Source organism: Akebia trifoliata, chromosome 6, assembly GCF_017979445.1.
Source record: "Akebia trifoliata isolate Shusen 1 chromosome 6, ASM1797944v1, whole genome shotgun sequence".
NCBI lineage: Eukaryota > Viridiplantae > Streptophyta > Magnoliopsida > Ranunculales > Lardizabalaceae > Akebia > Akebia trifoliata.
The window spans coordinates 28833708-28857378 of NC_141380.1; the positions used below are offsets into that span (position 1 = coordinate 28833708).

At 34.7% G+C, this 23671-nt stretch overlaps 2 protein-coding genes across 5 annotated transcripts; both read left to right on the forward strand.

Annotated features, from left to right (window-relative positions):
* The first annotated feature begins 1347 nt into the window (after nucleotides 1-1347).
* LOC147400665 (2-C-methyl-D-erythritol 4-phosphate cytidylyltransferase) lies at nucleotides 1348-10647 on the forward strand. Of its 4 annotated transcripts, none has more exons than XM_086446448.1 (10): nucleotides 1363-1507; nucleotides 1620-1782; nucleotides 1872-1993; nucleotides 5421-5523; nucleotides 5674-5733; nucleotides 7932-7994; nucleotides 8105-8305; nucleotides 8405-8516; nucleotides 8605-8822; nucleotides 10293-10647. In XM_086446448.1, exons 3-10 carry the CDS (start codon nucleotides 1878-1880, stop codon nucleotides 10383-10385), a joined length of 966 nt encoding a protein of 321 aa, XP_086302574.1. In that variant the 5' UTR covers nucleotides 1363-1507; nucleotides 1620-1782; nucleotides 1872-1877; the 3' UTR covers nucleotides 10386-10647. The 4 variants fall into 4 exon arrangements, with proteins under 4 accessions (XP_086302573.1, XP_086302574.1, XP_086302575.1 ...); XM_086446449.1 differs by having other exon boundaries at nucleotides 1620-1761; XM_086446447.1 differs by lacking the exon at nucleotides 1620-1782 and having other exon boundaries at nucleotides 1348-1507.
* A 4494-nt stretch (nucleotides 10648-15141) lies between these two features.
* On the forward strand, nucleotides 15142-21709 carry LOC147400666 (transcription factor Pur-alpha 1-like). Its single transcript, XM_086446452.1, has 5 exons — nucleotides 15142-18515; nucleotides 18639-18686; nucleotides 20051-20191; nucleotides 20986-21231; nucleotides 21335-21709. Exons 1-5 carry the CDS (start codon nucleotides 18261-18263, stop codon nucleotides 21485-21487), a joined length of 843 nt encoding a protein of 280 aa, XP_086302578.1. The 5' UTR covers nucleotides 15142-18260; the 3' UTR covers nucleotides 21488-21709.
* Nucleotides 21710-23671: the final 1962 nt, after the last annotated feature.

The following is a 23671-nucleotide window of genomic DNA, read 5'->3' on the forward strand; positions in this document are numbered from 1 at the left end:
CAAATGGAATTTTCACAGTCAAATCTGCCAAAAGGGTCTTCAGATAGTTGGTGGAGTCATAAGATTCCTCATCAGAGCATTATAGTATAGCTCACTGATGCCAATTGTTGGTTTTGTAGACAAGGAGAGGAGGTCACTAGGCACTTATTCATGGGATGTCCGTATGCTAAGAAGGTATGAAGTTTTGTCTTAAAAACATGTCTTGTGAATAAAGCTCTGGGCTCCTAGGAAGATGAAATGAGATGGGTTCAGACCAATTTTAATGGGAAATTCATCCTTGATTCCATAAAACATGTGGCATTTTGTACCTTTGCTTACCATATATGGAAAGAGAAGTGTTTCAAAATCTGTCGATTAGAGTTCAAAAGTGTTGAGAATTCATTCTCCATTTGTTCCAAAACTACATCCACATCAAGCTCCCTACTCTATTGGATAAAGTAGAAGAGTCGGGGTTTAATAGAGACACAATGCTTCATTTGTTGTTCCAACTTGGAAATACTATTAAGTGGCAGAAGCCATTGGTTGGGGGCTGGGTTATAAATTCAGATGGTTCCTTGTCTATATAGTTCAAGGGGTGGACCATGTTGTGGAGGTTCTCGTAGCTACTGCTGGGTGCCATTCTTCACTTTTTGTTCTCTTTCATGTTCTTCAAGGAATTGAAGTTGGCCTTAAACTAGCAAATTAAGGAAATTGCAGCAAGGTAGTGGTCCAAGCTGACTCTAAGGTTGCTATTACAAATCTTGAATAGAGAATGCAAAAGCCCTTAAAGGTCGAGTTTGTTCATGTATTCAGGGAATCTAACAAACCTGCTGATTTGCTAGCTTCTTTGAATATGTCTTATGCGTGTCAAGCCCTTGACAGGAACATGTCGAGCCCTACCCTTTGTAATCTTTTGAGTCAGGATAAGAGAATGGCTTTTTAATAAACTAAAATTAAAATGTAACGGATGCACTGTGACCTTGCAAGCTTCAGCTTCTATTGATCTAGTACGTGGGGACAGCTTAAGTTCCTTATTTGAAGAAGAGATGAAGAAATGTTTCGATACCTTTAAGTAAGTGTGTACGATAAACATTTATATTGGAGGTTAAAATAGATTATTAAGTGTGTGCAAAGGAATATTTAAAAGTTATGGTGGGTATACAAAATAAGCCATTTCCGCGTGTGCAAATAGACACACACACTTTACTTTAACTTGTTATTTATTAAGGTGGTGGTGCATTAAACAACATATATTGGTTAGTCAAGACGTGCACGCAGTCCGATGTGTTTGAAATCGAATAAGAATGCGCCACGTAGATACCTAACGTTGTTATGATAGGAGTTCTAATCTGGATCGCGACTCTAAACATAAATATAAACCCTGACAGACAGAGACACGTGTTCAATAGCCGAGCATCTCTTCAACGGTTCAGGTTGAACCAAGACGACGAAGCAAAAGGAGTGCTAAATCGCCTACGTTCCTTCGCAATTTGCGAGTCAGGCTCTCAAAATCTCAGCTCCAAACCAGGTAATTCTTCTACGAACGTCTGATCTCTCTTTCTCTCGATCGGTTTTTGCTGATAGTTCACTTTCGTTTTATTTTCGTAGAATCTCTGAATCCTATCGTTCATTTTTAACAGAAATTCAGTTGAACTGTAATTCAATCGAACTGGAGTTATTGTTCAATAATTCTAGGATTGTCATCTGTGGACGCTCAAATTTGATTAACTTTTATTCACATTCGATGCGAGAATCCAATGTTCAGTTGATTTGATACCTAAAGTTCTGTTTCAGATTCAATTGGTGCGATAGTACAGGAAATCCAAATTACCATCTTTGATTTTGTTTTTTAAGTTTTAATTGTCGTTTCTGGTTTTATCTTCGAAATTCAGGAAGAGATGAAAGGAGTTCTTGCAGCCTTGGTTACCTTTTTTCTTGTTGCGGCACAGATACAGTTTGGGTTGACCTTTCCATCCACGATCCCTGCGTTTCTGTGGTCTTCGCACTCGCATCAGTACTGTCTCTTTGCCCTATTTCCTTTGGATTTTGTGATGAACAGTTCATATCCTTGGAGTTATTTGATAGTGTTATATTGTTTACTTGAGTGATTTGGGATCTATATTTCTTTCTACTTCTGTTTACTATAACCAGCTGCCATTGTGGTTTTTTTTTTTTTTATATAAAATTTTTACAGTGTCAATTGATGGGAGTATGTTTTAAATTTTTAGTAAGTTTATGTCTACTATCTGTTTGGTTTAAAATGTCGGAATGTATCGGTATCGGCCAAAAGCGATATGAAACATTGAATGTTTCGGGAATGTATCGGGTTTGTCTCAAATGTATCGGCCGATACCGTATTGATTTTTTAATAACCAAAACATTCAATCGATACGACATTTTTAAACCATGCCTTATAACGAAACTTATTATCTCCAAGATGTTGCTATAAAAAATGATGAATACTATTAATTGATATTTATTGATATCTTTATAAATAAGTGAAATTAAATATAGTAAAAAGTATTTATTACCATTTCTCGGTCAATCCACCATTCATCGCTCATGATGATGGAATAGCCGTTCCAACCGATTCCAGTTACACTCATTAGATTGGACCAAGCCTTCCAATCTAATTTTGTTTTGTTCCAATGGTTATTGAATTGTTTTTGTTTGAATTGAAATCTCGTTCTCTTGAGAAATTCATTTCGAACAAACTTCTATTCTAACTTGTCTAAAGTTGACCTATTCCTACGATCTTGCGCAACTACTTCGACACCTACTTCAACAAAGGTTTTGTGTAAATACGGGCTCCAATTTGCTTTACCTTTGTCACTTTGTATTGTAACTTGTTTGTCCTTGTTCATATTTGTTGTTTCAGAAAACGTCTTGAAATGAAAAACAAATAAATATGTGAAAAAAAACTTAAATAAATAAATAAGGAACATATTAATTATGTGTCAGAGAAAAACATAAGTAAATCAATAAGGAACATATTATCAAATTTATGATTATGATTTTCTTAATCACCTTTTCATGATGTTTTGTATTATGTAGCATCCCACATGCTCTTATAATAATAACCTCATTCTTATTATTATTATTATTATTATTATTATTATATATATCACAAGTCCCACATAGAATTTATCTAAGATCTTTATATTTGTAAGCTAACCATGTCTTTATTGTTCATAAGACTATCTCCATAATCTTTACAAGTATACAAAAAGTAAGAAAACTCAGAACATGAGAAGACAAAAAAGAAAACAACAAAAGAGAAAAATTGAAACACTATTAAGGGACTTCTCAAGCTTCATCTCTTCCCTTCTCATCCTTGGACTAATACTACTCATGAAGGGTATGAATTTGGATACCCATACACCCTTCCAACTATTCCAAAACACCCTTGCATATACCATCTCCCCAATATTAACATAGGGGGTGATGCACAGCAAAAACTATAATTTTGAGTGTAATATTGTTGTTGTTGATCTGACTGAACTTGTGATTGTAATTTGTATGAACTACCATGAAGTTGATGTATAAAAGTAGTTGCGGGAGGTCTACATGGTATCTCTACACCAGGGATGTTGCAATCGTATGAACTACCATTGTCAAGGCAAATGTTGCAATTGAACCAACCATTAAACAAATAAAAAAAAGAACCCAAATTTTCACACCAAACAATACAAATTCACAACAAATAATTAAACAAATCTCATAACCCTATTGAAGCAACGAATTTATGTTGTTTGTCATGAATGTTTATGGGTTTTCGGCCTAAAATATTTTTGAGTAACAACATAACCCTATCAAAGCAACAAATTTCTATTATTTATCGTGAATGTTTATGGGTTTTAGGCCTAAAGATTAAGAGAAATAAACCAACAGATTCATAATCATAAAATCCCTAACCTATTCTTGCATTAACCAACAGATTCTTACAAGAATCAATATGAGGAGAGAAGAGAGAAGAGAAAATTGCATGAAAAGTTCCGATCGACTTACCTATGAGGAGAGGACTAAATTGCTGCTGCAATCGTAGGAGAACTTGCCGTCGTAGTTGCCTGAGGGAGGAGATACTTTCGGAGGGAGAGAGATCTTCTCTTGAGGCCTCCAATCGAGGGTTCTGTCGAGGGTTCTAAATGAGAGAGACTCTGTCTCTGTTTCTGTTTTGAGGTTTGGGTAAAAAAAAAACGAAAAAGGGTTTTTTTTTACTTTTGAGGGTAATATTGGAACCGCATAATAAAAATGATGGAAAAAATTGTTCTCCACAAAAATGAAATTGTGAAGCACCAATTTCGGTACTTCTCATAAAAGTACTGTTTTGACTTTTTTAAAAAGTTGCTTTTCCAAAGCATTGGATGTCCAAATGATAGAATAAGTGCTTCTGACTCCCCGCCAGAGCCAAAAGCACTTGGAGAAGTCAATCCAAACAGGCCCTATCTTTCTACTCACAACATCTCTAAATACTCACTTCTGTTATCTCAACGTATGAACATGTTGTTTCTTTGTGGCCAACATTCAGCTTCATAAAGTATACCTGGTCATGCTGCCATCTTATAAGTACTCTTTTTATTTAATTGGTTGCTTGGTTACGTTGCATTTAGAAGTACATCACTTCAATCATCAAACTCTAATTCTATGGACAACATCCTTTTCAATCTCTCTTCCTGGATGGATAATAAAGCCAAGCTATAAAAAGAAATATTCAAGTTGTAGTTTCTAAAATATTCTATTTGAATCTTGGGATACTTTCAATTTAGTGAAGTTTCGGAACATCTTCAAAAGGAGCAAGAGGAAGACCCAAAAGAATGTGGACTGTGAAAGCAGATCTGAATATACTTTCAACTACATAAGACATGGTTCTAGAAGAGTGAAATGAAGGAACAAAATTCCTTTAGCTAACCCCAAATCCTTGGGTATGGCTCTTATGATGATGATCTATGCTGAATTGTACTCTCTCTCTCTTTCTCTCCTCTTACCAATCACATCCCATCTGTGCAGAAAATCTTCAAGGACGAAACCCTTATTCTTAAAATCATTTGCTCCATAAGAAAATGAGACTAAGATGCTAATGATCACTTCCTTCCCATAAAAAACATGTCTGTTTCTCTCTTCAACACAAAACAAAAGTGTCAAACTCCATTAAATCCTTTCCCTCAAATTAAGAGCTAGAGAATGCCAACTTTAGAAAAGAAGAGAAATCGAAGCAGGAAAATACCAAAACATGTGAAAAAGGGTTATGGCATGAGCCCAAATTTTGTGAGCGCAATCGTTTAGCATTTGATTGACAAACTCGCCACTGCTATCAAAGAATGCAGCTTGTGGTTGTTACTTGCTATTCCAAGTGTTAGTTATTTTGGTGCTTCAAATTAGTGAAATTAATATGAAGACCAATGGATCATTTTTTTTTTATATTGTTTTTATCTTACGTGCAGCTCTTTGTATAATGGAATGAGGGAAAGTGTTAACTATCATACCATCTCACAAAAGGATCTAGCCAAGTTTATTCTTTCTGAAGGGGGCTGGTCAAAATTACTGGTATTTTTCTTCTTTTCAACTAAGATTGTTGCAATTTCTGCTTATTTTGATTTTGTTCTCCTATAGCATTCTTCCCAAATACAGAAAGGGGTTTAAAACATTTTAATGTGGTACTCCTAAGTCCCTCATATTAGTTCGTCTTGTCCTTAGTGCTCAGGGGAGAACATTCAGCAGTCTGTGGATATTGCACTTGTCTTTGTTGGTAGAGAGGTAAGGACCTATAGAAGTCATACATCTAATATGGTCAATACTGACATTGTAATTCTTGTTGATTACTTCTGCTGCAACTGCATTTGCCTTATCATTGGACTTGTTGTCTGAGTTTGTGAAAGCCTTTGGTTACTATGCAAACAATGGTTCAAAGTTTTTTGCCATTTCAGAATGTTTTGTGGAACATTCTGGATTTGGCCAAGACCAGAATGAAGCGTAGACCCCGAAACATTGAGTGTTTTAGAATATTTCAGTCCAGACTCTTTGTTTTTCTCTTGGCTGAAACATTGCATCCAAACAAGATTTTAGGCCTTTATGTGAACTACAATCGATAAGAGCCAAGTTGATCTTTCCCTATGTTTCTCACTTGGTGATATTTGAGTCACATACAAAATATCTCTCTTTGATTTTTTTTCCCAGCTTGTTAAATTTATAAAATACTGTAGTATGGCTTTGTATTTATTTACATTTTCTTATAAATGATATGGTATGAACTAATATTTGTTTCTTAGAATATCTTCCAATATTGTATAATTAACTAAATGCACGATCGTGATATGAAGGGCAAATTATAAAATTAAAAAAAAAAAAACCATTATTTTTTTTAAATAATTTCCACCACTTGAAGTGGTGCATATGTTTTTGTTTTTAAAATTTCCGCTACTTAAAGTGGTGCAAATTTCTTTTTATTTATTTATTTTTTATTTTAGCTTTTCCACCACTTGAAGTGTACACATTTTTATTTATTTTTTTATTTTTTTAACTCCCTTACTTTATACGTTTGTTACATGCGCAAACCTTACTTTATGAATCCGACTATCATGATAAGATTTAAAATCTTACTATGGGTCTTTGGGCCCAGCAATCCAACTAGATTTCATGGAAAGACTCAAATTTGAACACATTCCAAAAAAAAAAAAAAAAAAAAAAAAACCCTTTTGAGCTTGATCATAGATGTTGAAAATGGATGGCTATCGAACTCCCGAATTTAGAACTAAAATTCAACGGTGAAAATAAACTCCTTAAATTTTTTTTTTTTTTTTAAGTTCTTAGCATTTTGTCCTTTATACACCTATGCATCAGATCATGTTTTTGGATGCCACAAAAAGATTTAAAAAAAGCAAAAAAAATAAAAAAAAAGGGCCAACTTTTACCAATGCCACACCAATTCCTATATAAATAAATAAATGTTTTTGGGACCCACATCATTGCAAATGATTAAACATAGAGAGCTACTATTGCCACACCAACTTTTAGTAATGCCACACCAATCCCTATATAAATCAGTAAATCACCAAAGAATTGCACACAATTGGGATCCACGTCATAAATTTCAAATTTATGCAGTTAATTAGTTATTTAACATACCTTGTAGTGGATTCTAATTTCTAACCACATCAATTTGTGGCAGGCAAAAACATGATCTGATGCACAGGATTATAAATGACAAAATTCTCAGAACTTAAAAAACAAAATTTATAAAAAAGGAGTTTATTTTCACCGTTGAATTTTTGTTGTAAAATTTGGAGTTCGATAGCCATCCATTTTCAATATCTATGGTCCAGCTCAAAAAGATTTTTTTTTCCCGGAATTTGTTTGAATTTGAGTTTTTCCATGAAATATAGTTGAATTTGTTGTTGGATTGCTAATTTGATAATCCATATGGGCCCAAAGACCCTTAGTAAGATTTTAAATCTTAGCAAGTTAGTCATGGTAGTCGGATTCATAAGTTAAGGTTTGTGCATGCAACAAACATATAAAGTAAGGGAGTTAAAAATAAAAAATGTGCACCACTTTAAGTGGCAGAAAAGTTTAAAAAAATAAAATAAATAAATTTGCGGCAATTAAAGTGGCGGAAATTATTAAAAAATTAAAAAAGAACTTGCGCCACTTAAAGTGGCGATTTGGGTTCCTTTTTGTAAATTTACAAAAATTTGTACTTTTTTTCTAAATACTTATTTAATTTGGTTTTTTTTTATAATTTTCCCTTGTATAAATATTTCTAAGCGACATCATATTTGAGATCCGGTGTCCATTTCTGATACTGACAAATGAATCCACATCTAAGGTTCTTTAGCACATCCTGTTTGCTGAGCAAACCAATTGTGGTTTGAGTTTGTGATCTACTTTGTGAACCTCAGTTTGGTATTTTGTCAGGTTCCAGGCTCTACTAATATGTACTCTTTTTCAATCTGTAGTTGCAATCTTCAGATATTTCTAGAAATGAGAATTCAGATCCAACTCTCATGGACTTCCTCAAGGTAATTCTTATGTGCTAAAATTAGATTGAATTGGTTTCTTGGCCAGAATTTTGAGGGTTAGGATCATCATAGCTTGGACTGTGCATTACAACCCTTCTTCATTTAAGCAGGTCTTCTTCACGAGATCCAATTTTTCCATGGCGTTCCCATATGTTGCTGCATCGGGAGAGGAGACAATGGAAAGTTCTTTGATTTCAGGGTTTACAGAAAGTTGTGGGCATGGCTTAGGAGTCAAGAATATTGCTTTTCTAGAGTCTTGTTCTGTCAATGGTGAAGATTTTCTGAAACTTGCAGATATGCATTCAGCCCATGTAAGTTAACTTGGAAAATGTTATATTATTCATTTCGAGTTGTGAAAAATCTATGATGAAGGTCTGATTTATTTTTCTTTATTGAAAAAAAAAAAAAAGGACTATCTGGTTTCAAGGATGGAAAATAGACAAAAGGGGCAAACCGATTTGATCTTTTTCTGCAATGGAGGCCCCAATTCTTTGGAAGAACTTGACCCAACTTGGTCAGAAGGTGTGTTAATCTAAAAATATATTTATATAAGGTATTTTATTCTAAATTCAAATTAAATTGCTTATTTCGGGTGTTACTGGATATGCAGGAAATTTTTTCTCCAAGCTTATCAGTTCAGTGGAACAATTGGGGGCATCGTACACAGTTCTATATGCTTCAGATCCATACAAGTCAAAGCAATACCCTTCTTACCGGGCACTGGATAGGTTTCTTTCTGAAGGTACCCTCGGAAATGCTTCAGCCAATGCAACTTTCTGTGATGAAGTTTGCCAGATTAAAGCATCACTTCTTGAAGGGGTTCTAGTTGTAAGTTACCCCTAACACTTACTTACTTAGCTGTTACTGATGATGGAACTGTGTTTGATGGAGTGGTAATTTGTTAAAGAGAAATATATGATGAACCTGAAGTCCATCATCCTCCACGAACCCATCCCTCATGCATCTGGACCTGTTCAATCTGTGGACATGGGGCATAACCAAGGTTTTAAATAGAGAGCTGCTATTGGCACCCCAACTTTTACTTATTACACGCTAAATTCTTAAATTATTTATCACACCCTAATTAAAGATTAAAACACACCATTTAAACATTACAGAAGTTTGCTTCAAGTTATTCCTCAACATACATTACAAAAGTTTGGTTCAAGTTATTACCCCTGTAGAGGTAAAATCTCTGATGCCATTGATTCCTCGAGATTTACCCCTAGCAATTGATCTCCATTGGGCACTGCTCTTTGGATTATGTATAGTTCTCCTTTATACTAACAATTATAGGGTCCACTTAGCTACAGTTTTGTGGGGAATAAACGTCCTATCGTGGGATGCACACTACGCACTTTGTTACCTTTCCTCTTCACCCCCTTCAACTTTATAATCTCCTCCCCTAAATAAAATCCCTTCAATTTTACTATCTTTCCTCTTTTACCCTAAACCTACTTTATTGTCTTTCCTCATCTCCCCCTTTCTTAATAATACCCATCCAACCTTATTATTTTTCCTCTTTTACCCCCTTAACCTCAAAGATTTTTAATAATACACCTCCAACTTTATTAATTTTTCGTTTTTACCCCCTTAACCCCAAAGAGGATGCCCATGCTGTATGCACGGGCGAACTCTAGTTTGAATATAAAGAATGTACTGGTGGAACCTTGTGGGCCTATTTGTAATTTCCTACAAATGGCTTTATATGAGGCCCTATATTGTGTGGAAGTCAAAAAGTTTTAAATTATGACGATAATTTGAATATTCCAAGATTTCATTCTAGTTTTGAGCAATTTCATAATTTCATTCTAACAGTGCCGACTAATCCTTACAATAATTCCAGTATTATTAAAGATTTCTTTTTTATTTTTTTCAAGGACAAAAATGATGCCAAAACTGAAATTTAAAGCTTTTGTGAAGTTCACACTCGTACAACTATAGGCACCTCTACATGTTGCACATGCAAGTAATCTGGACCTACCAAGAGTGAACTCTCTCTAGGATTGGATCTGATTAATTACCCTCACTGGCCCCAATAAATGGATTTTTTTCTTGACCATTAGATCAATAGAGCAGAAATTAAGTTCATTTATTTGGTAATTGGTCTCACTCAGTTGCCCCAATTTTCCGGTCTAAGAAATTTCGCAAGTGGGGCTCACAGATTGATGCGTTTGTGGATATGAATCTCTCTGAGCACTATTTCATACCATCTTTCTATTTTTCTTGTGAATCTAACTCCATTTCCATGACCAATCTCTTTCCTGTTCTGACATTTTTAGTGCCCTTGGTTTTCAGGGTATTGTTTTGTTAATAATCTTAATATCAGGCCTTTGCTGTATGATGGGTATCGATACTCCTACACGATTTGAGGCTCCCCAAGATTCTTGATGTGTTGTTGTACTCTTGAATGATACCTCACAGTTATGTAGCTTAGTCTTTCTTCTGAGGCAGTGATGAGATATCAATGGTTTGTAAGTTAAAATGTAACCATGCTGTTCATTCTTCTCATTGCATGTCACTTCTTCTCTGATTATGACATTATTATTTCATAATCAAGGGTTTCGATGGGTCTTGGAAAGTATCTGACACTATATCTTGCTTCTGAGTAGGATTTGGATCAAATAAATGAATTCTGTTAAATGGACTGAAACTTGCTTCAACAACTTTTCACTCTTCAGGATTTAAGCATGAAGTATCTTTGTATTTCTTAAAGTTGTTTCTTTGTTTGATTATTAATGGATTTTCCTATAAATTTTGACATACTTGAATTTTTCTTGATATTATTATGCAATATTAGTTCAATATTGGTTCAGAATCTTGCATTTGCACATCCACAACATGCTATAAAATGCCCACAAATGGTATGGTCATTAAAACAGTGGACCTTCTGATATTCAACCCACCATTGTTCTTTGATCTTTTCTCATTGATTATGGTTTTAATAAATCACAGATCTCCTTAGATTTTCCCTGTTGGGTTCTGAATTTAGTCTTAGAAAAAGCATGATTTAGTTATACCCCTCCCTATTTTGATCAATATTTGAGATACCCGTGTTTTTGAACTGATGGCATACCGCATGATTTTGGTCTTCTATGGAATACTAATAGAAAATGACCTAAATGCAAACTTGAGCCATCACCTTGAACTGAATGAATCTTGCTCCCCCATTGAACTTTCGACATGTCGTGATGAACTGGTTGTATTCTATTGTCTTAGTTGGCCGTTAGCGTCTTTTGTTGCATCTTCTTCTGAGCAATCTAGCTATATCTCGTCATAAGGTCTCTTGCAAATATTGCCACTGCACACAATGAACTATGATGCAAGGTGTTGCAAATTTTTTAGTTATTTCCAAGTGACCACAATGGAGTATCATTGGTTTTTTACGACATATCTTGTGCCCATCTACCATGATTTGCTCGTTGGGAATCTTTCAGCGGTTTCATTGTAATCAGACTTATTCTTTTGGGCAAATTATTCTAAGTACAGTTCGGTTTACTCTCTCTGATTTCCCTTTCTTCATGAGAGGTTTAGTAAATAAACCTCTTTCTTAAGTGCACCTACCAAAAACAAGATATTCTCCTTTACTTCATGATTGAACTTCTTTGTCTCTTTTTCTCTTTGTTCTTCTCCCCCCTCACATTCTTCCTCCTCCCCACCCCACCCCCTCTTATCCATATTCATTTGTTCTTTTGCTTGTCTTTATTTTAATCTACATCTATGAAGGTTTCTATGAGGGTTTCCTGATACAAGAAGCTATACTAGTAGAACAGGAGCAGTTAAATCTATTTTAAACATTTAAAAAATATCCGATCTTGCCATGTTGACACTGGACTATCGACATGGTAAGAACTAATGTCGACATCGGCTTATCGACACAGACCAAATCGGAAAAAAAAAAAGATTTTTGACATGGCTTGGTCTGTGTCGATAGGCTCTTGAAAAAAAAAAGATTTTTGACATGGCTTGGTCTGTGTCGATAGGCTCTTGTTAACATTACTAAAGCTACATCAACAGGCTCGTTGACACAGAAAAAAAACAGTATATTCTTTTACAAAAAATAAATAAAAAAAATCAAACGGTAAAAGACCAACCTCCATCGATTGTAATCTTCTAAAACCTTAATCTTAGAGGCTTTAGAGAGGAAGAAACAATCAGAAAAACATAATGTCAGTTGCCCACTTCATATTCTACACAAACAACGAACAAGAAAGTTAAGGATTTTTCTTCTACCAAAAATTGCGGAAAGCAAATGTCGATTTATTTTTAAGGTGGAGAACCTACCTCGAAACACCCTTTTACTATTCATCATATATAGATTATGTAAAACCATTAGTATTTTACCTTTCATATTTGAATTGTTGGTTTGATTGAGGTATCCATGTGGGTCATGTACCTGTTAGGGCTCCTCCAATTGGGTGTTATAGTCCTAGAGACATTGTGAATCTAGTATTAGGAGTGTATAAACTACCAATTCAATCTCTCTATAAAAAGAGACTTAATGACATAGGAAAGAAAAAAGATTCTTGGGTTTCCTCTCTCAACTGTCTTCTCTCTAAATGCTTATTGGATATTCTCTAGGTTTCTGCCAAACAGCCCAAGTGTTTAGGATGTAGATACCATCTTGATCGCTTTTAGAGTATCTGGGAAGAACCCTGAGGAATTGGCTCAATGGCAATTCAAATCTAATAAGTGGTGACTCCTTGAGGCCACCCACAACCCTCACTCACTTGGTGCATGTGATGTGAGGGAGTTGCACGTGCCCCGGGAAGGGACCCATATGCATTGGTATTGATAAAACATTCCAGTAAACAAATTTTTACCGTTTTGACTTATGGAGTCTTGAGTAGAATATCATATCAAAAGTGATCCAATTTCTACCCATCCTATTATATTACAATCCGATTAGATACCAAAAAGGTAAATGGATTCCGGATTTCGTCTGTTCTCTATGAATGAGATAAAGAAAAAATAATAACAAAAGGAACTGTAGAACAATATTAAGAATAGAGTTTATGTTTTTTTAGCACTTTACTTCTTTTGCTAATTCCATTGTTCAAAATATGATTTGCAAAGAAGAGAAACATTTTACATTTTTACCCACTTGTGAGTAGAAATCGCAGAATACGATTGAGAGTATTGATGAAGATGAATTTTTTATTATTTCAATCAAGGGCAAGTTGCATGCAGCAATGGTAGTTACCTACTACTAAAACAACATGAATTTAAAATAGAGTCGTGATGAATGCATGTGGCTGACTTGCAAGGGCGCTGAATCATAGATCTTTTTCATTGGGATACATAGCAAAAGATGTGCGGTTCTATGCCTTTGCTACGTCAGCCGCGTACCCAATCGCGTGCATTCATCATTATTCTTTAAAATAAATTATCATATTTAGAATATGAAATTTAAGATTCACTCATAACTAGGAGGAATGGCTTAAATTGTTTAGAGTTCATAAGGAGTATTATATATTTCTCTTGGGTTTCGGAATTCTACAAGGAGATATAGTCCTATAATTTAATTAGCTAGGGAGGGCCCTCTTATTCTAGAAAAATAAAAGATTGTATAAGATGAGAGTTCCAAGGGATCTATATAATGGAGGTTTAATTATTTTAATGATGGACTTATGGTTATTTTTAGTCCACAAAGCAGAAAACAAAAGTAGCTTTTCTTTTTTCTTGGCTTGAAGAACAAAGAGCTGTTAAAGGTAACTCTTGATACTTTACGTGTACGATAATCTTTAAAAAATCTTTCTAACCCACCTTGAAGGTTCTGTGCTTTTGTAAGGAAAGAGACAATACTGACACTTGGAAGAACATCTTTATTCAAAATATGGATTTTTAGAGGTCTAACTAGAAGTTTCTTCTTATAAAAATTCACCAAGATCTATAAGTTATCATGAAAAATATCTCTCTCTCCCTCAACGAAACAACTTTTCTATTTCTATCTCTTAAGGATATATATTATTGGATGGGGGATTGAAATGATTTATCAAGTTAAAAACATAATAATCATTAGGACTCTAAATGGATTGGATTAGAACTGAAATTCCCTCCGTTCTGATCTGATAACTTTGAATCTGGATTGAGGATTTGGGTCTCTATATAAGGATTTGATAAACTATTAGATTGATTGTTCCGAACGGATAAAATGTAAATTATACTATTTTGTTTAAATGTAAGAAGTTTTTTATATTTTGTATATCAAATGGGATTTTATAAACAATGAAGGGAAAAAGGTAAATCTGAAATCCACCAGAAAAGAGAAATTTTATTAAATTGAAGATAATTTTTTGTATTGCAGTTACAACATTTTAATATAAAAGAGTTCTATTCTTTGTAAAACTCAAAAATAATAAAAACAACCTAAACATGAAAATAAGAAAAATTGTTTGCTCATCTGGGATCCACCAATCACATATACCCATGTGTATTAAATGGCATCACTACACTTGCATCACCCACTAGCACCATTAAATTGTCAAATCTATCTTTTTTTCCTTCTTGGATTGTCAAATAATGTAGTAAATCCCTAGGGTTGGTGAGATGACCAAGACCTTGCCTTAGAGAGTGGAGGTCTTGAGTTCGAATCCCCCTTAGGGGTCACCCTCAAGGATTTATCCCAAAAATTACTCAATACGTGGCGGGGGAGGGGATTGCACGTGCCACAAGGATTGGTTGGGTGCTCTAAGAAGCACAAATACCTTAATTCCAAAATAATAATAATATAATAATAACGTAGAAACAAGTAAAGAAAATTAAACCTTTGCCAATATGGTGCAGTTTAATTCCATAAGTAGAATAGATTTCCCTTTTAAAGTCTTTATCTTTTGGGTTATTGGTAGGTGGGTGGGTGGGGGTGTGTAAGAGAGAGAGAGTGAGAGAGAGAGAGAGTCCTCTCCCTTTGTTCTTTATTCAATTGGACCAAAACCAGATCCTTCTAAGAGTTGTCTTCATCACCTTGATTGAAGATAATAATGCGTCAAATATTGGTATTTCAGTAATAATATTTAAATCACTGATTCTTCCTCCCTTGAACTCTATATAAGGCTCACAAGACTCCCATTCTATTAAACCAATATTCCCTTCATTTAAAACCTTTCTTCCTCCATCTCTAGTACTATAGCCAATATTGCTTAAAGAGAAAAGCAACTTTTGAAGATAAATTTAACATCTCATTTATGGCCTGACATGTGAGCTAAGAAAGAGTGGTGTAGCCAAGAATGACTTGCCTACTGTTTATGGATTTTGCTTCTCCTCCTCTAAAGGATTTGCAGAAATCAAGTTGGCAAGTTGTCTTTGGCTACATGTTCTTTTTCTTCTACTCTCATGCTAGGCCTATGGTGATTCGTCAACAACATTATTGCTCTTTCTCATCAACCAAAGTTGTATTACTAGATTTTGAAATCATGGTAGTTTGTGGCTATGTTCTTTTCTTCTTTGTATCTGCACTTTCAGCTATTAAAAAGATTTGAAATTGAATTTCAGTGTTTCCTCTTTCTTTTTTGTTCGTTTGTTTTACAAGCACAACCACCAACAGTCTTAATTAGGACCATAGTTTTAAATCTCATCCGAGACCAAGACGACTCGTCCGATACGTCTCGGTATTGTCCACCAACGAGATGGATAGTGGATAGACAAGTCAAACAACAAGATTTAAAATCATAGTTCATTTTCTCATTCTTTTATTATTATTATTATCATCATTTCGTTTTTAATTTATTATTATTTATTTTATTTTCATATTATCATAATAATAAAATTAAATTAAAAAGAGAGGATGAGAGTGAGAGTAGCCAATTTTCTCCCCTTAATGTAAAAGTTGAAATGTTTCAATTTTAGGAAGTTAGAGAATTGGTGAGTTAAGCTTTTCAAACACACAATATTTAGCAACTTGTAAGAGTTGCTAACTCTCATATGCAGCTTTCACTTATCAATCACACCTATAGGGAGTTGCTAACTCTCATGTTCAACTTTCGGTAATGTGCAGTAGTAACTTTCATTGTCAACTTTTAAGACTAGAGAGTTGAACGATTTTGAAAGTTCAACTCTCATGATGAAATCTTCCCTTCCAAACAGTACCCTATATTCAATTTACTACTCTTTTCCAAATATATACATATAGGTCAAGGTGACCCGTGAAAAAACGCATGATGTCAATCAGCTAAACATGAAATCCAATAGTTGGGATTTATAGTTAAGGACTATCTAGCACCCAAATATATGATTGGGTGTTGGATGAAGAACACAAAATTTTTAGAACTAAAACAAAGTTTGAAAAACCAATTTCGAACCTTTGAGAAGGGAAAGCTAAATCTAGATGAATGTGATCGTCATTTGGGCTAACATAGCAGTCCCATGCCCCAAACGAGGACTTTAGTTCAGGCTCTATATGGTCTTTGAGAAAAATTGATATTTGTGTCCAATAGATAATAATTCTTTTTGTTTGATATTTTCTAGTCCAATTTTTATTTTTATTTTTTTTAAATCTAAGTATGCAGTATACTTACCAATTAATGTCCAGCCGGTTTGAATCAATTTGGGTGGGATTGAAGAGGACAAGTTGGACGGACTTGAACTCCCGGATTAGGCTGGTACTAATCCGGTCCGAGCCCAAAATTTTGTTCTTAAAAAGAGCTACTATTGGCACCCAGCTTTTACTTATTACACCCCAATTAAAAATAAATAAGCAAATCAATTGATGAAAATATGTAAGAGTTGGTGTGGAAGATTTTTTTAGGCCTCACTCCTTGAGAAGCTCTCTTGTGTCCAATTGTTGCTTCATCAATCTTACTTCTTAGTTTTAAGTGGTGATGTCGGATCTGAGTTTATGGTAATACAGGTAAAGAAGGATGAGGCTCCGATGTGGTGCCTACCAATAATTCACCGATGATTAAGCTATAAATTGAAGTGATGTTAAGGTATAATTTTTGGATTTAGATAGTTTAGAAAAGATAATGAACAATGATCTCAAATGGGTAGTTTTTGTTAAACTTGCCTTAGCATTCAAAAATCTCCACCCTTATACCTTATTTTGAGTAGGGGTTTTATTGCCTCGAGTCTGGATAGATGTCACTACATAACTTGCATAGGTATATAAGTCGAGTAGGTCATGAGTTGGCTAGTATAGCTGGTTGCACTCTTGGGTTCTGCTCCAATACCTCATTAATGTTAGTAGTTGAGTTTGATTTCAGTTGCCTCAGTGTATTGATTACTAAACTGATTGGTATTTACTATTTTTAGAGTTGGTGAGTCATAAAATATTTTTGTTAGCACCGCTTTGATGTACTCGTGGATTCTACATTAAATGAAAGGATTTGATTTCATAATTGGACCTCATTTTATCCTTTATTACCGTTTTGTTCCCGACCTTTACCTTGCCTTATCTCTCTCCATCCTACTTTATCTTTCCGACTATTAGAGGTTAATTTGTCATGTTGGCCCTTAGACATTTAAATTCTTGATCGCTTGCGCATTTACTTGAGATGAAGTGTCTGAGCTCAAGCTCAGAGTTGTGGGCCAAGACAAGGCACATGTCCTTATCTCGAGGTTTGACAGAAATGGGCTCCACAATTGGGGTGCCAAAAGAAACTCTCTTGTAAGATTTTTATTAATTTGTTAGATTTAGGATTTTATATGAGCCTAATCATAATTGTAAATAATTAATGAAACTGTTTGAATAATTGTTCTAATGTTTTTGTAAGGTTGAGATATAATAATTTGAGCTAACCCTTTGTAATGTTTGAATAATGTGTGAGAAATAATTGAAGAAATTGGGATGTATTAAGTAAAAGTTGGGAGTGCCAATAGCAGCTATCTTCAGTTCCGCTCGCGTTCTTTCCCTGCTCGGACGTTACTGCGTAGGTTAAGCATCTGACAACACCAGCGTACAATAGCACATTACTCTGTACATATTTTACCAGGGAAGGTAAGAAGCCGTGAAGATCGAAAAAATGGTTAACGACGTGCCTTACTGAGCGTGAAAACGTGATTTTGTTAAAAAAGAGTTTTTATGTGCGCATGTGATGTGACAATGGGACTTGGTCAAACGACATGTCTTCGTATCCTAACCCTAACCCTAATTTGCAGAAGAACACGAAGAAGAAGAAGAAGAAGAAGAAGATCACCCATAATATTTCCAGATCTCTTATCCTGCAATGCCACTCCAGAATAACTAAATCACTGTTATTTTCATGTTGTTACCTTCTGTTATAATTTCTAATAACAAGTTGAATTTCAGTTAGGGTTTTGTTTGGTTGGGAAATGGAGGGGAATTCGGGTGGGAATGATGTAGAGTTGCTCTGTAAAACCCTACAAGTAGAGCACAAGCTTTTCTACTTCGATCTGAAGGAGAATCCTCGAGGTCGGTATTTGAAAATCTCCGAGAAGACTTCGTCGTCGAGATCGACTATCATCGTTCCTGTTAGTGGAATTGTTTGGTTCTTAGATCTCTTCAATTACTACGTTAATTCTGATGATCAGGAGGTTTTTAGTAAGGAATTGCAGCTAGACACCAAGGTATATTGGTTTTATTTTATTTTATTTTTTTTTAATTTAATTTTGTTATGTTCTGTGTGTCGTTCGAACTCTGTATATAATTATAGATCTGTGACAACTGCAATGGTGCTTGTTTTCGTTTAGGTATTCTACTTTGACGTCGGTGAGAATAAAAGGGGTCGCTTTTTGAAGGTATTTATTTTTGAATTATGTACTAATTCTGTGTGAATGATATATTTTGCAAGTCGATTTTGAATGTGAAGATTGTTACATTTTGCAATGATTATGTAATTTAACTAACTGAATGGAGTCGTCGAGTTAAGAAATTTGATTGGTTTAGGTTGCTAGACTTTGCGAGCCCTAGAATTACAATTCTCTGATATTTCCTAGTGATTCAATATTGTTACCTGGATTTTCTTGCCTTCCTTTGGAATAAATTGGCCAATCCCCATCATTCTGAATCCTTGGTTTCAAAATACTGTCAACTGATGTTTTGATTTTTTGAAATAATAAATCTTTCAATATGTCTTCTTGTGAGTTTAGAAGAACAAACATGACCAGGTTAATTCCTTATAGAGGGTAATTTTTCTTTATAGTTAAGAAGTAGTTTGGAAATTTGAGATGGAAAATATAACTTTACTTGGAGTTGTGTAATTTTATGTAGAGTTTTGTTTTCCATTTTTCTTTTTCTTTTTTCATTTTTGGGTTTTAAATTTGGGGTATCGAAGACCATTCAGTGAAGCCCAAGAATTCTCTTTAAATGCTATTATATGATTTATACTTTATGCACTTAGATACCCAGCTTGTTAAGGATATTTAAATTTCTGCTCGTAGTTGCTTTGAAAGTTTGTTTACCTCTTGGAGTCAACGAAACAATGTTTATTAGGGTTGCCTAGTTTATTTTTTTGCTTGCCTATTCAAAAAAGAAAGAAAAAAGTGAAAACACTATTCAAAGTTAAATAAGTTCTTTATCTCTTTTCACTTTGTTTATGGCCTTTCCATCATTACTGAGGTTTTCACTAGGGATTCTGAAGCCCAGGCAGTGTTTTCCTTCTATTTCATTATAAGCATTAGTGCTCTAAACTATTACTATCTCAACTTATTATATGTGTGTGTGTGTGTTTCAATGGAAGTACTTTGCTTTGAGATCGCTCAAGAAATACTTCTATACGCCTCGGGCAAGTTTGGATGTATCCTTGTGCTAAACTGGGTGGTTTTCTTGAACAACTCAATCAGCCTCAAGTATTTGTTAAATAAAATATTTGTTTAAAGGGAAAAATTCTGAAATAGTTCCCTCAACTTCTAAACCTTAAAATGTTGGCTATGATCTGGCAAGTATGTGGAAAACTTTGTGGGCTTTTGGTGGTCCGTCTTTGAATAGCTTTTCCTGTTAATCCTTTTTTTTTCCACATCGTTATCTCCCAAATCCTTGGGATGAGGCGTTGATGATGATCTCCCATTATTCAAGTGTGTAAAACTATACATTTGAGACTCCCTTCCCTGCCTGAGTTTGTCATGCTCCATTTCCTCTTCTGACATAGTTGTGAATTTGACAGGTTTCAGAAGCTTCTGCTAGCAGAAGCCGTAGTACGATTATTGTTCCTGCAGGAAGTGCTCGAGATGAAGGGTGGGCTGCATTTAGGAACATCTTAGCAGAGATTAATGAAGCTTCATCGCTCTTTATTCTACCCAATACGGTTTGTCTCTCTTCTTCTTTTTCTGTTTTTGTGTGTGTGCGTGTGTGTGTGCGCATGTGCACATGTGTATAGAACAAGTTTGATATGTGCTCATTGGGGGAAAAAACTATGTGAAGCACCAGCATGGACATGTATTTTAGACAACTTTCATCTGAAATTTACATTTTGTAAAAAAGTAATTAGCTATTATCATTGATATTTGATATAAAGTTTGATGTCCATCTGAAAATGTGTTGTGTAACATATTCAATATGACTCAATACCCATGATATTCAGACCATCACTTGTTTGACCTATTAATGGAAGAAAAAGTCAAATAGTTCAATTAATTAGCCGAAGACTTTAGTTGAGTACTAAACATGATTCACACAACGGCGAACAATCTATCATGAAGAATTATCAAATCTAACAATTAGAAGTCAATAATAAAGTAAAAAAATGTTGCCTATCAAAATAATAAAGTAAAATGTTTATGTTATTCTGTTGCCACACCAACGTTTACTAAGAGCACATTGGCGTGGCAATAGAATCTCTCTTATGTTTAGTCCACCAAACATCCCTATTATTAGTGTGCCCAATTGAGTGTGCTACAAGACATTTTAAGGAGGGGGGGGAGGGGTGAACTCTTTGTAAAACTAAAACTGCATATTCAACCCTACGATGATGTGTTGCATCATCGAACTTCAACTCATGTTTTGTATGCATATGTGTCCCATGAGTATTCTTCTCAGAACCATTAGCTTGTTCTTTTGAAAGATCCTCATGTGTCATCCCATCCGTTTGTGTTGAAACAGCAAAGTTCTGAACCTTCGGAAAGTCTAGCAGGGCTTTCAGATGATGTGGGTGCCGGTTTCATATCCGGCCACAGTACTCAGCCTGCCCCAACATTAGATTCAATTGCAGACAGACTGGTTGAATTGCCCCCACAAGATGAACTTACTGGTAATGTGGGGGTTTCCAAAGTGATCAGAGCCGATCAAAAGAGATTCTTCTTCGATCTTGGTAGTAACAACAGAGGTCATTTCTTGAAGATATCGGAGGTATGTTCGTAGGAGGAATCTATCATTTTCACCATTTCACCACACCACCCCCGAATTTTTTATTCTTTTTTGGCACCAATTTTAGCTCAAATCATGATTGCAGGTGGCGGGATCAGATCGTTCATCCATCATTCTTCCCCTATCAGGGTTGAAGCAATTTCATGAAATGGTCGGTCACTTTGTGGAGATTACTAAAGATCGTATCGAAGGGATGACTGGTGCAAATGTCCGAACGTTGGAGCCCCCAAGGAGATAATGCTTTTTATAAAATTGGGTTTGGTGAAACTCACAATATCATGATTGTTACAGCTATTCTATTTATTATCTGTTTGAGTGTTCTAGCTTGGTTTTCTTCTCTTTCCAGTTTGAAAAATAATCTGATTTCTCTATTTAATTATTAGAGAAATTCAAGTTTGTTTGCCATGTTTAGTTTGAACAAAGAATAACCAAGACAGACCTGAAGTCTCTGTTATTCCTCCATGTCGGTATGAAAGAGTGGCGTTGAAGTTTAGTTTAGGTTTTCTTTTCTTGGTTGGAAATTAATAGTTTCTCTAGCTACCTGTTTCAAACCATCAATATTTTTTCCCCTCAATATAACTGAGGTCGATGGGCTGTTACGGAAAATCGGGGGTTGTCGGTCATTTTTTATTAGTCTCTTGTCGAAGACTAAAGTCAAGAAGGATGTCATCAGTTTGAATATTTGAGATACACAGCCATTGCCTCTTCTAATAATAATAAAACATATGGAAATATCCTTGTTGACGGCCTCTCACCAAAAGAGTGAGTTTTGATTGGGATTGGAAAATAGGAGGAAAATGAATTTCCTTGAAAAATACTTGTGTGTTTAATTTTCGATCGGATTAGATTTCCTATCCAAAGGTGAATTTCTACTGTAGGAGTGAAAATATATTTCCATGCCGGCCGGTGAGAAAATGATTTTTCCTACAATGTTAATAGGGAAAATTACAATGGACCTTAACGGAGGGATTTTTGTTTAATTAATCCCTAAGTTTTAGGACTTCTCGTATAATTCGTTTAGTGAAACTTTTTTTTTCTAATCAGTCCTAATACCCCTCCACTCCCCACATTTCTCATGATTGAAATGGCAAATCTGTCGTAACTGTTTGGATTCACTTTTTTCGTAAAAAAAAAATTGATTTTCGACATCCCAATTGAGTTTCAAAGACTCCATTACATTAGAGAGGATTTGAGAAAGAAGAAAAAGTCATTTTCAAGCATTTTTTAAGACAAAAAATTAGGATTTTTTCAATTGTTTCTTTTTTTTTTGTACTTCGGTTTTAGATGAAGATAAATCAAGGGTGGTTCTTTTGGTTTGATATTATCTAGATAAATCATTATGTCAAGTTTTTAATCGATCTTTCCATGTATTTTAGATGGAAAAACTCGAAAAACGAAAACGGGTGGGTTTTACTCACGTCGAGTTCATTACTTTTTATTGTCAAGCTACCACTCAAAACTTAGAGACTATTTAGAAAGAAAACCCTTCGTTGGGGTCTTTTAAGTGATTTTCCCATGTTATCATCTCGAGTACCCCAAATCCAAAACTTGAAAAGATCATAGTTTTTAGACTAAAAAAATAATTCAACGTGGATATTCTCATTGAGTCAAGTTGGCAATTTAGTTGAGTCGAATAAAAATATATTAAGTACATAAATATTTGAAAAACTAGTTTTTAATATTTTAAAATAGATAAAATATTAAACTTTTGTTCTCCATAAAATATTATACATGTTGGAATAACTCGATCAAGTATCTAACTTGAGTAATTGCATTCTTAAATTTAGTTGACCAAGATGATTGGTTGAGTTAGTTCCATCAAATTTTGGCATTGACCCACTTTGAAATCCAAACAAGTCTAGTTGACTCAGTTAAGTTTGAAGTTGACTTGATGAATTTTAAAACTATGCCAAAGAGCAACTCTCATTTTGATATTTTCTTAGGCACAATCAAATGATGGAATTCTCTTTTCCAATGTACATTCATTTTCCCAAAGATTTTGTATTTCCTTGAAAACAAATTCCCAAGCCTTTTTCTTTCCAAAGAATCAGGATCTAGAACAATGTCCCGTTCAATAGTAACGATGTTTAGGTGGCAAGTTTCGGTCAGTGTTAAAACACATTTGAAACAAATCATTTACGCAGCCCTTTGTGTTTTAAATCCAACCAACACTTACCCCATAGACATCGTATGTTGCTCTAGGAATGGGACACCGTTCTGGATCGTGACTCTTTTCCCAAGATCTATCAATTTCTTTCAAATTTAGGGTAAAATATTTTAATTTCTTTTAGCAATAAATAGTTTTTTTTCTTCAAAAGCAAAAGGGGTTGAAAGAAATCATCTTAAGGTTCGTAGTTAAGGCACTTTAACACTCTGTTTGGATTGAGAGAAGCGGAGGGAAGAGAAACTCATTAAGAGAAGG

What these genes read in the sequence shown, in the direction of transcription:
- LOC147400665 (XM_086446447.1), top strand. Translation starts at nt 1,878, where the DNA reads ATGAAAGGAGTTCTTGCAGCCTTGGTTACCTTTTTTCTTGTTGCGGCA. An exon ending in GGGGCTGGTCAAAATTACTG is followed by an intron (nt 5,524 to 5,673) that starts GTATTTTTCTTC and finishes TCTTGTCCTTAG; the next exon opens with TGCTCAGGGGAGAACATTCA. An exon ending in TGACCCAACTTGGTCAGAAG is followed by an intron (nt 8,517 to 8,604) that starts GTGTGTTAATCT and finishes CTGGATATGCAG; the next exon opens with GAAATTTTTTCTCCAAGCTT.
- LOC147400666 (XM_086446452.1), top strand. Translation starts at nt 18,261, where the DNA reads ATGGAGGGGAATTCGGGTGGGAATGATGTAGAGTTGCTCTGTAAAACC. An exon ending in AAAGGGGTCGCTTTTTGAAG is followed by an intron (nt 18,687 to 20,050) that starts GTATTTATTTTT and finishes TGAATTTGACAG; the next exon opens with GTTTCAGAAGCTTCTGCTAG. An exon ending in ATTTCTTGAAGATATCGGAG is followed by an intron (nt 21,232 to 21,334) that starts GTATGTTCGTAG and finishes TCATGATTGCAG; the next exon opens with GTGGCGGGATCAGATCGTTC.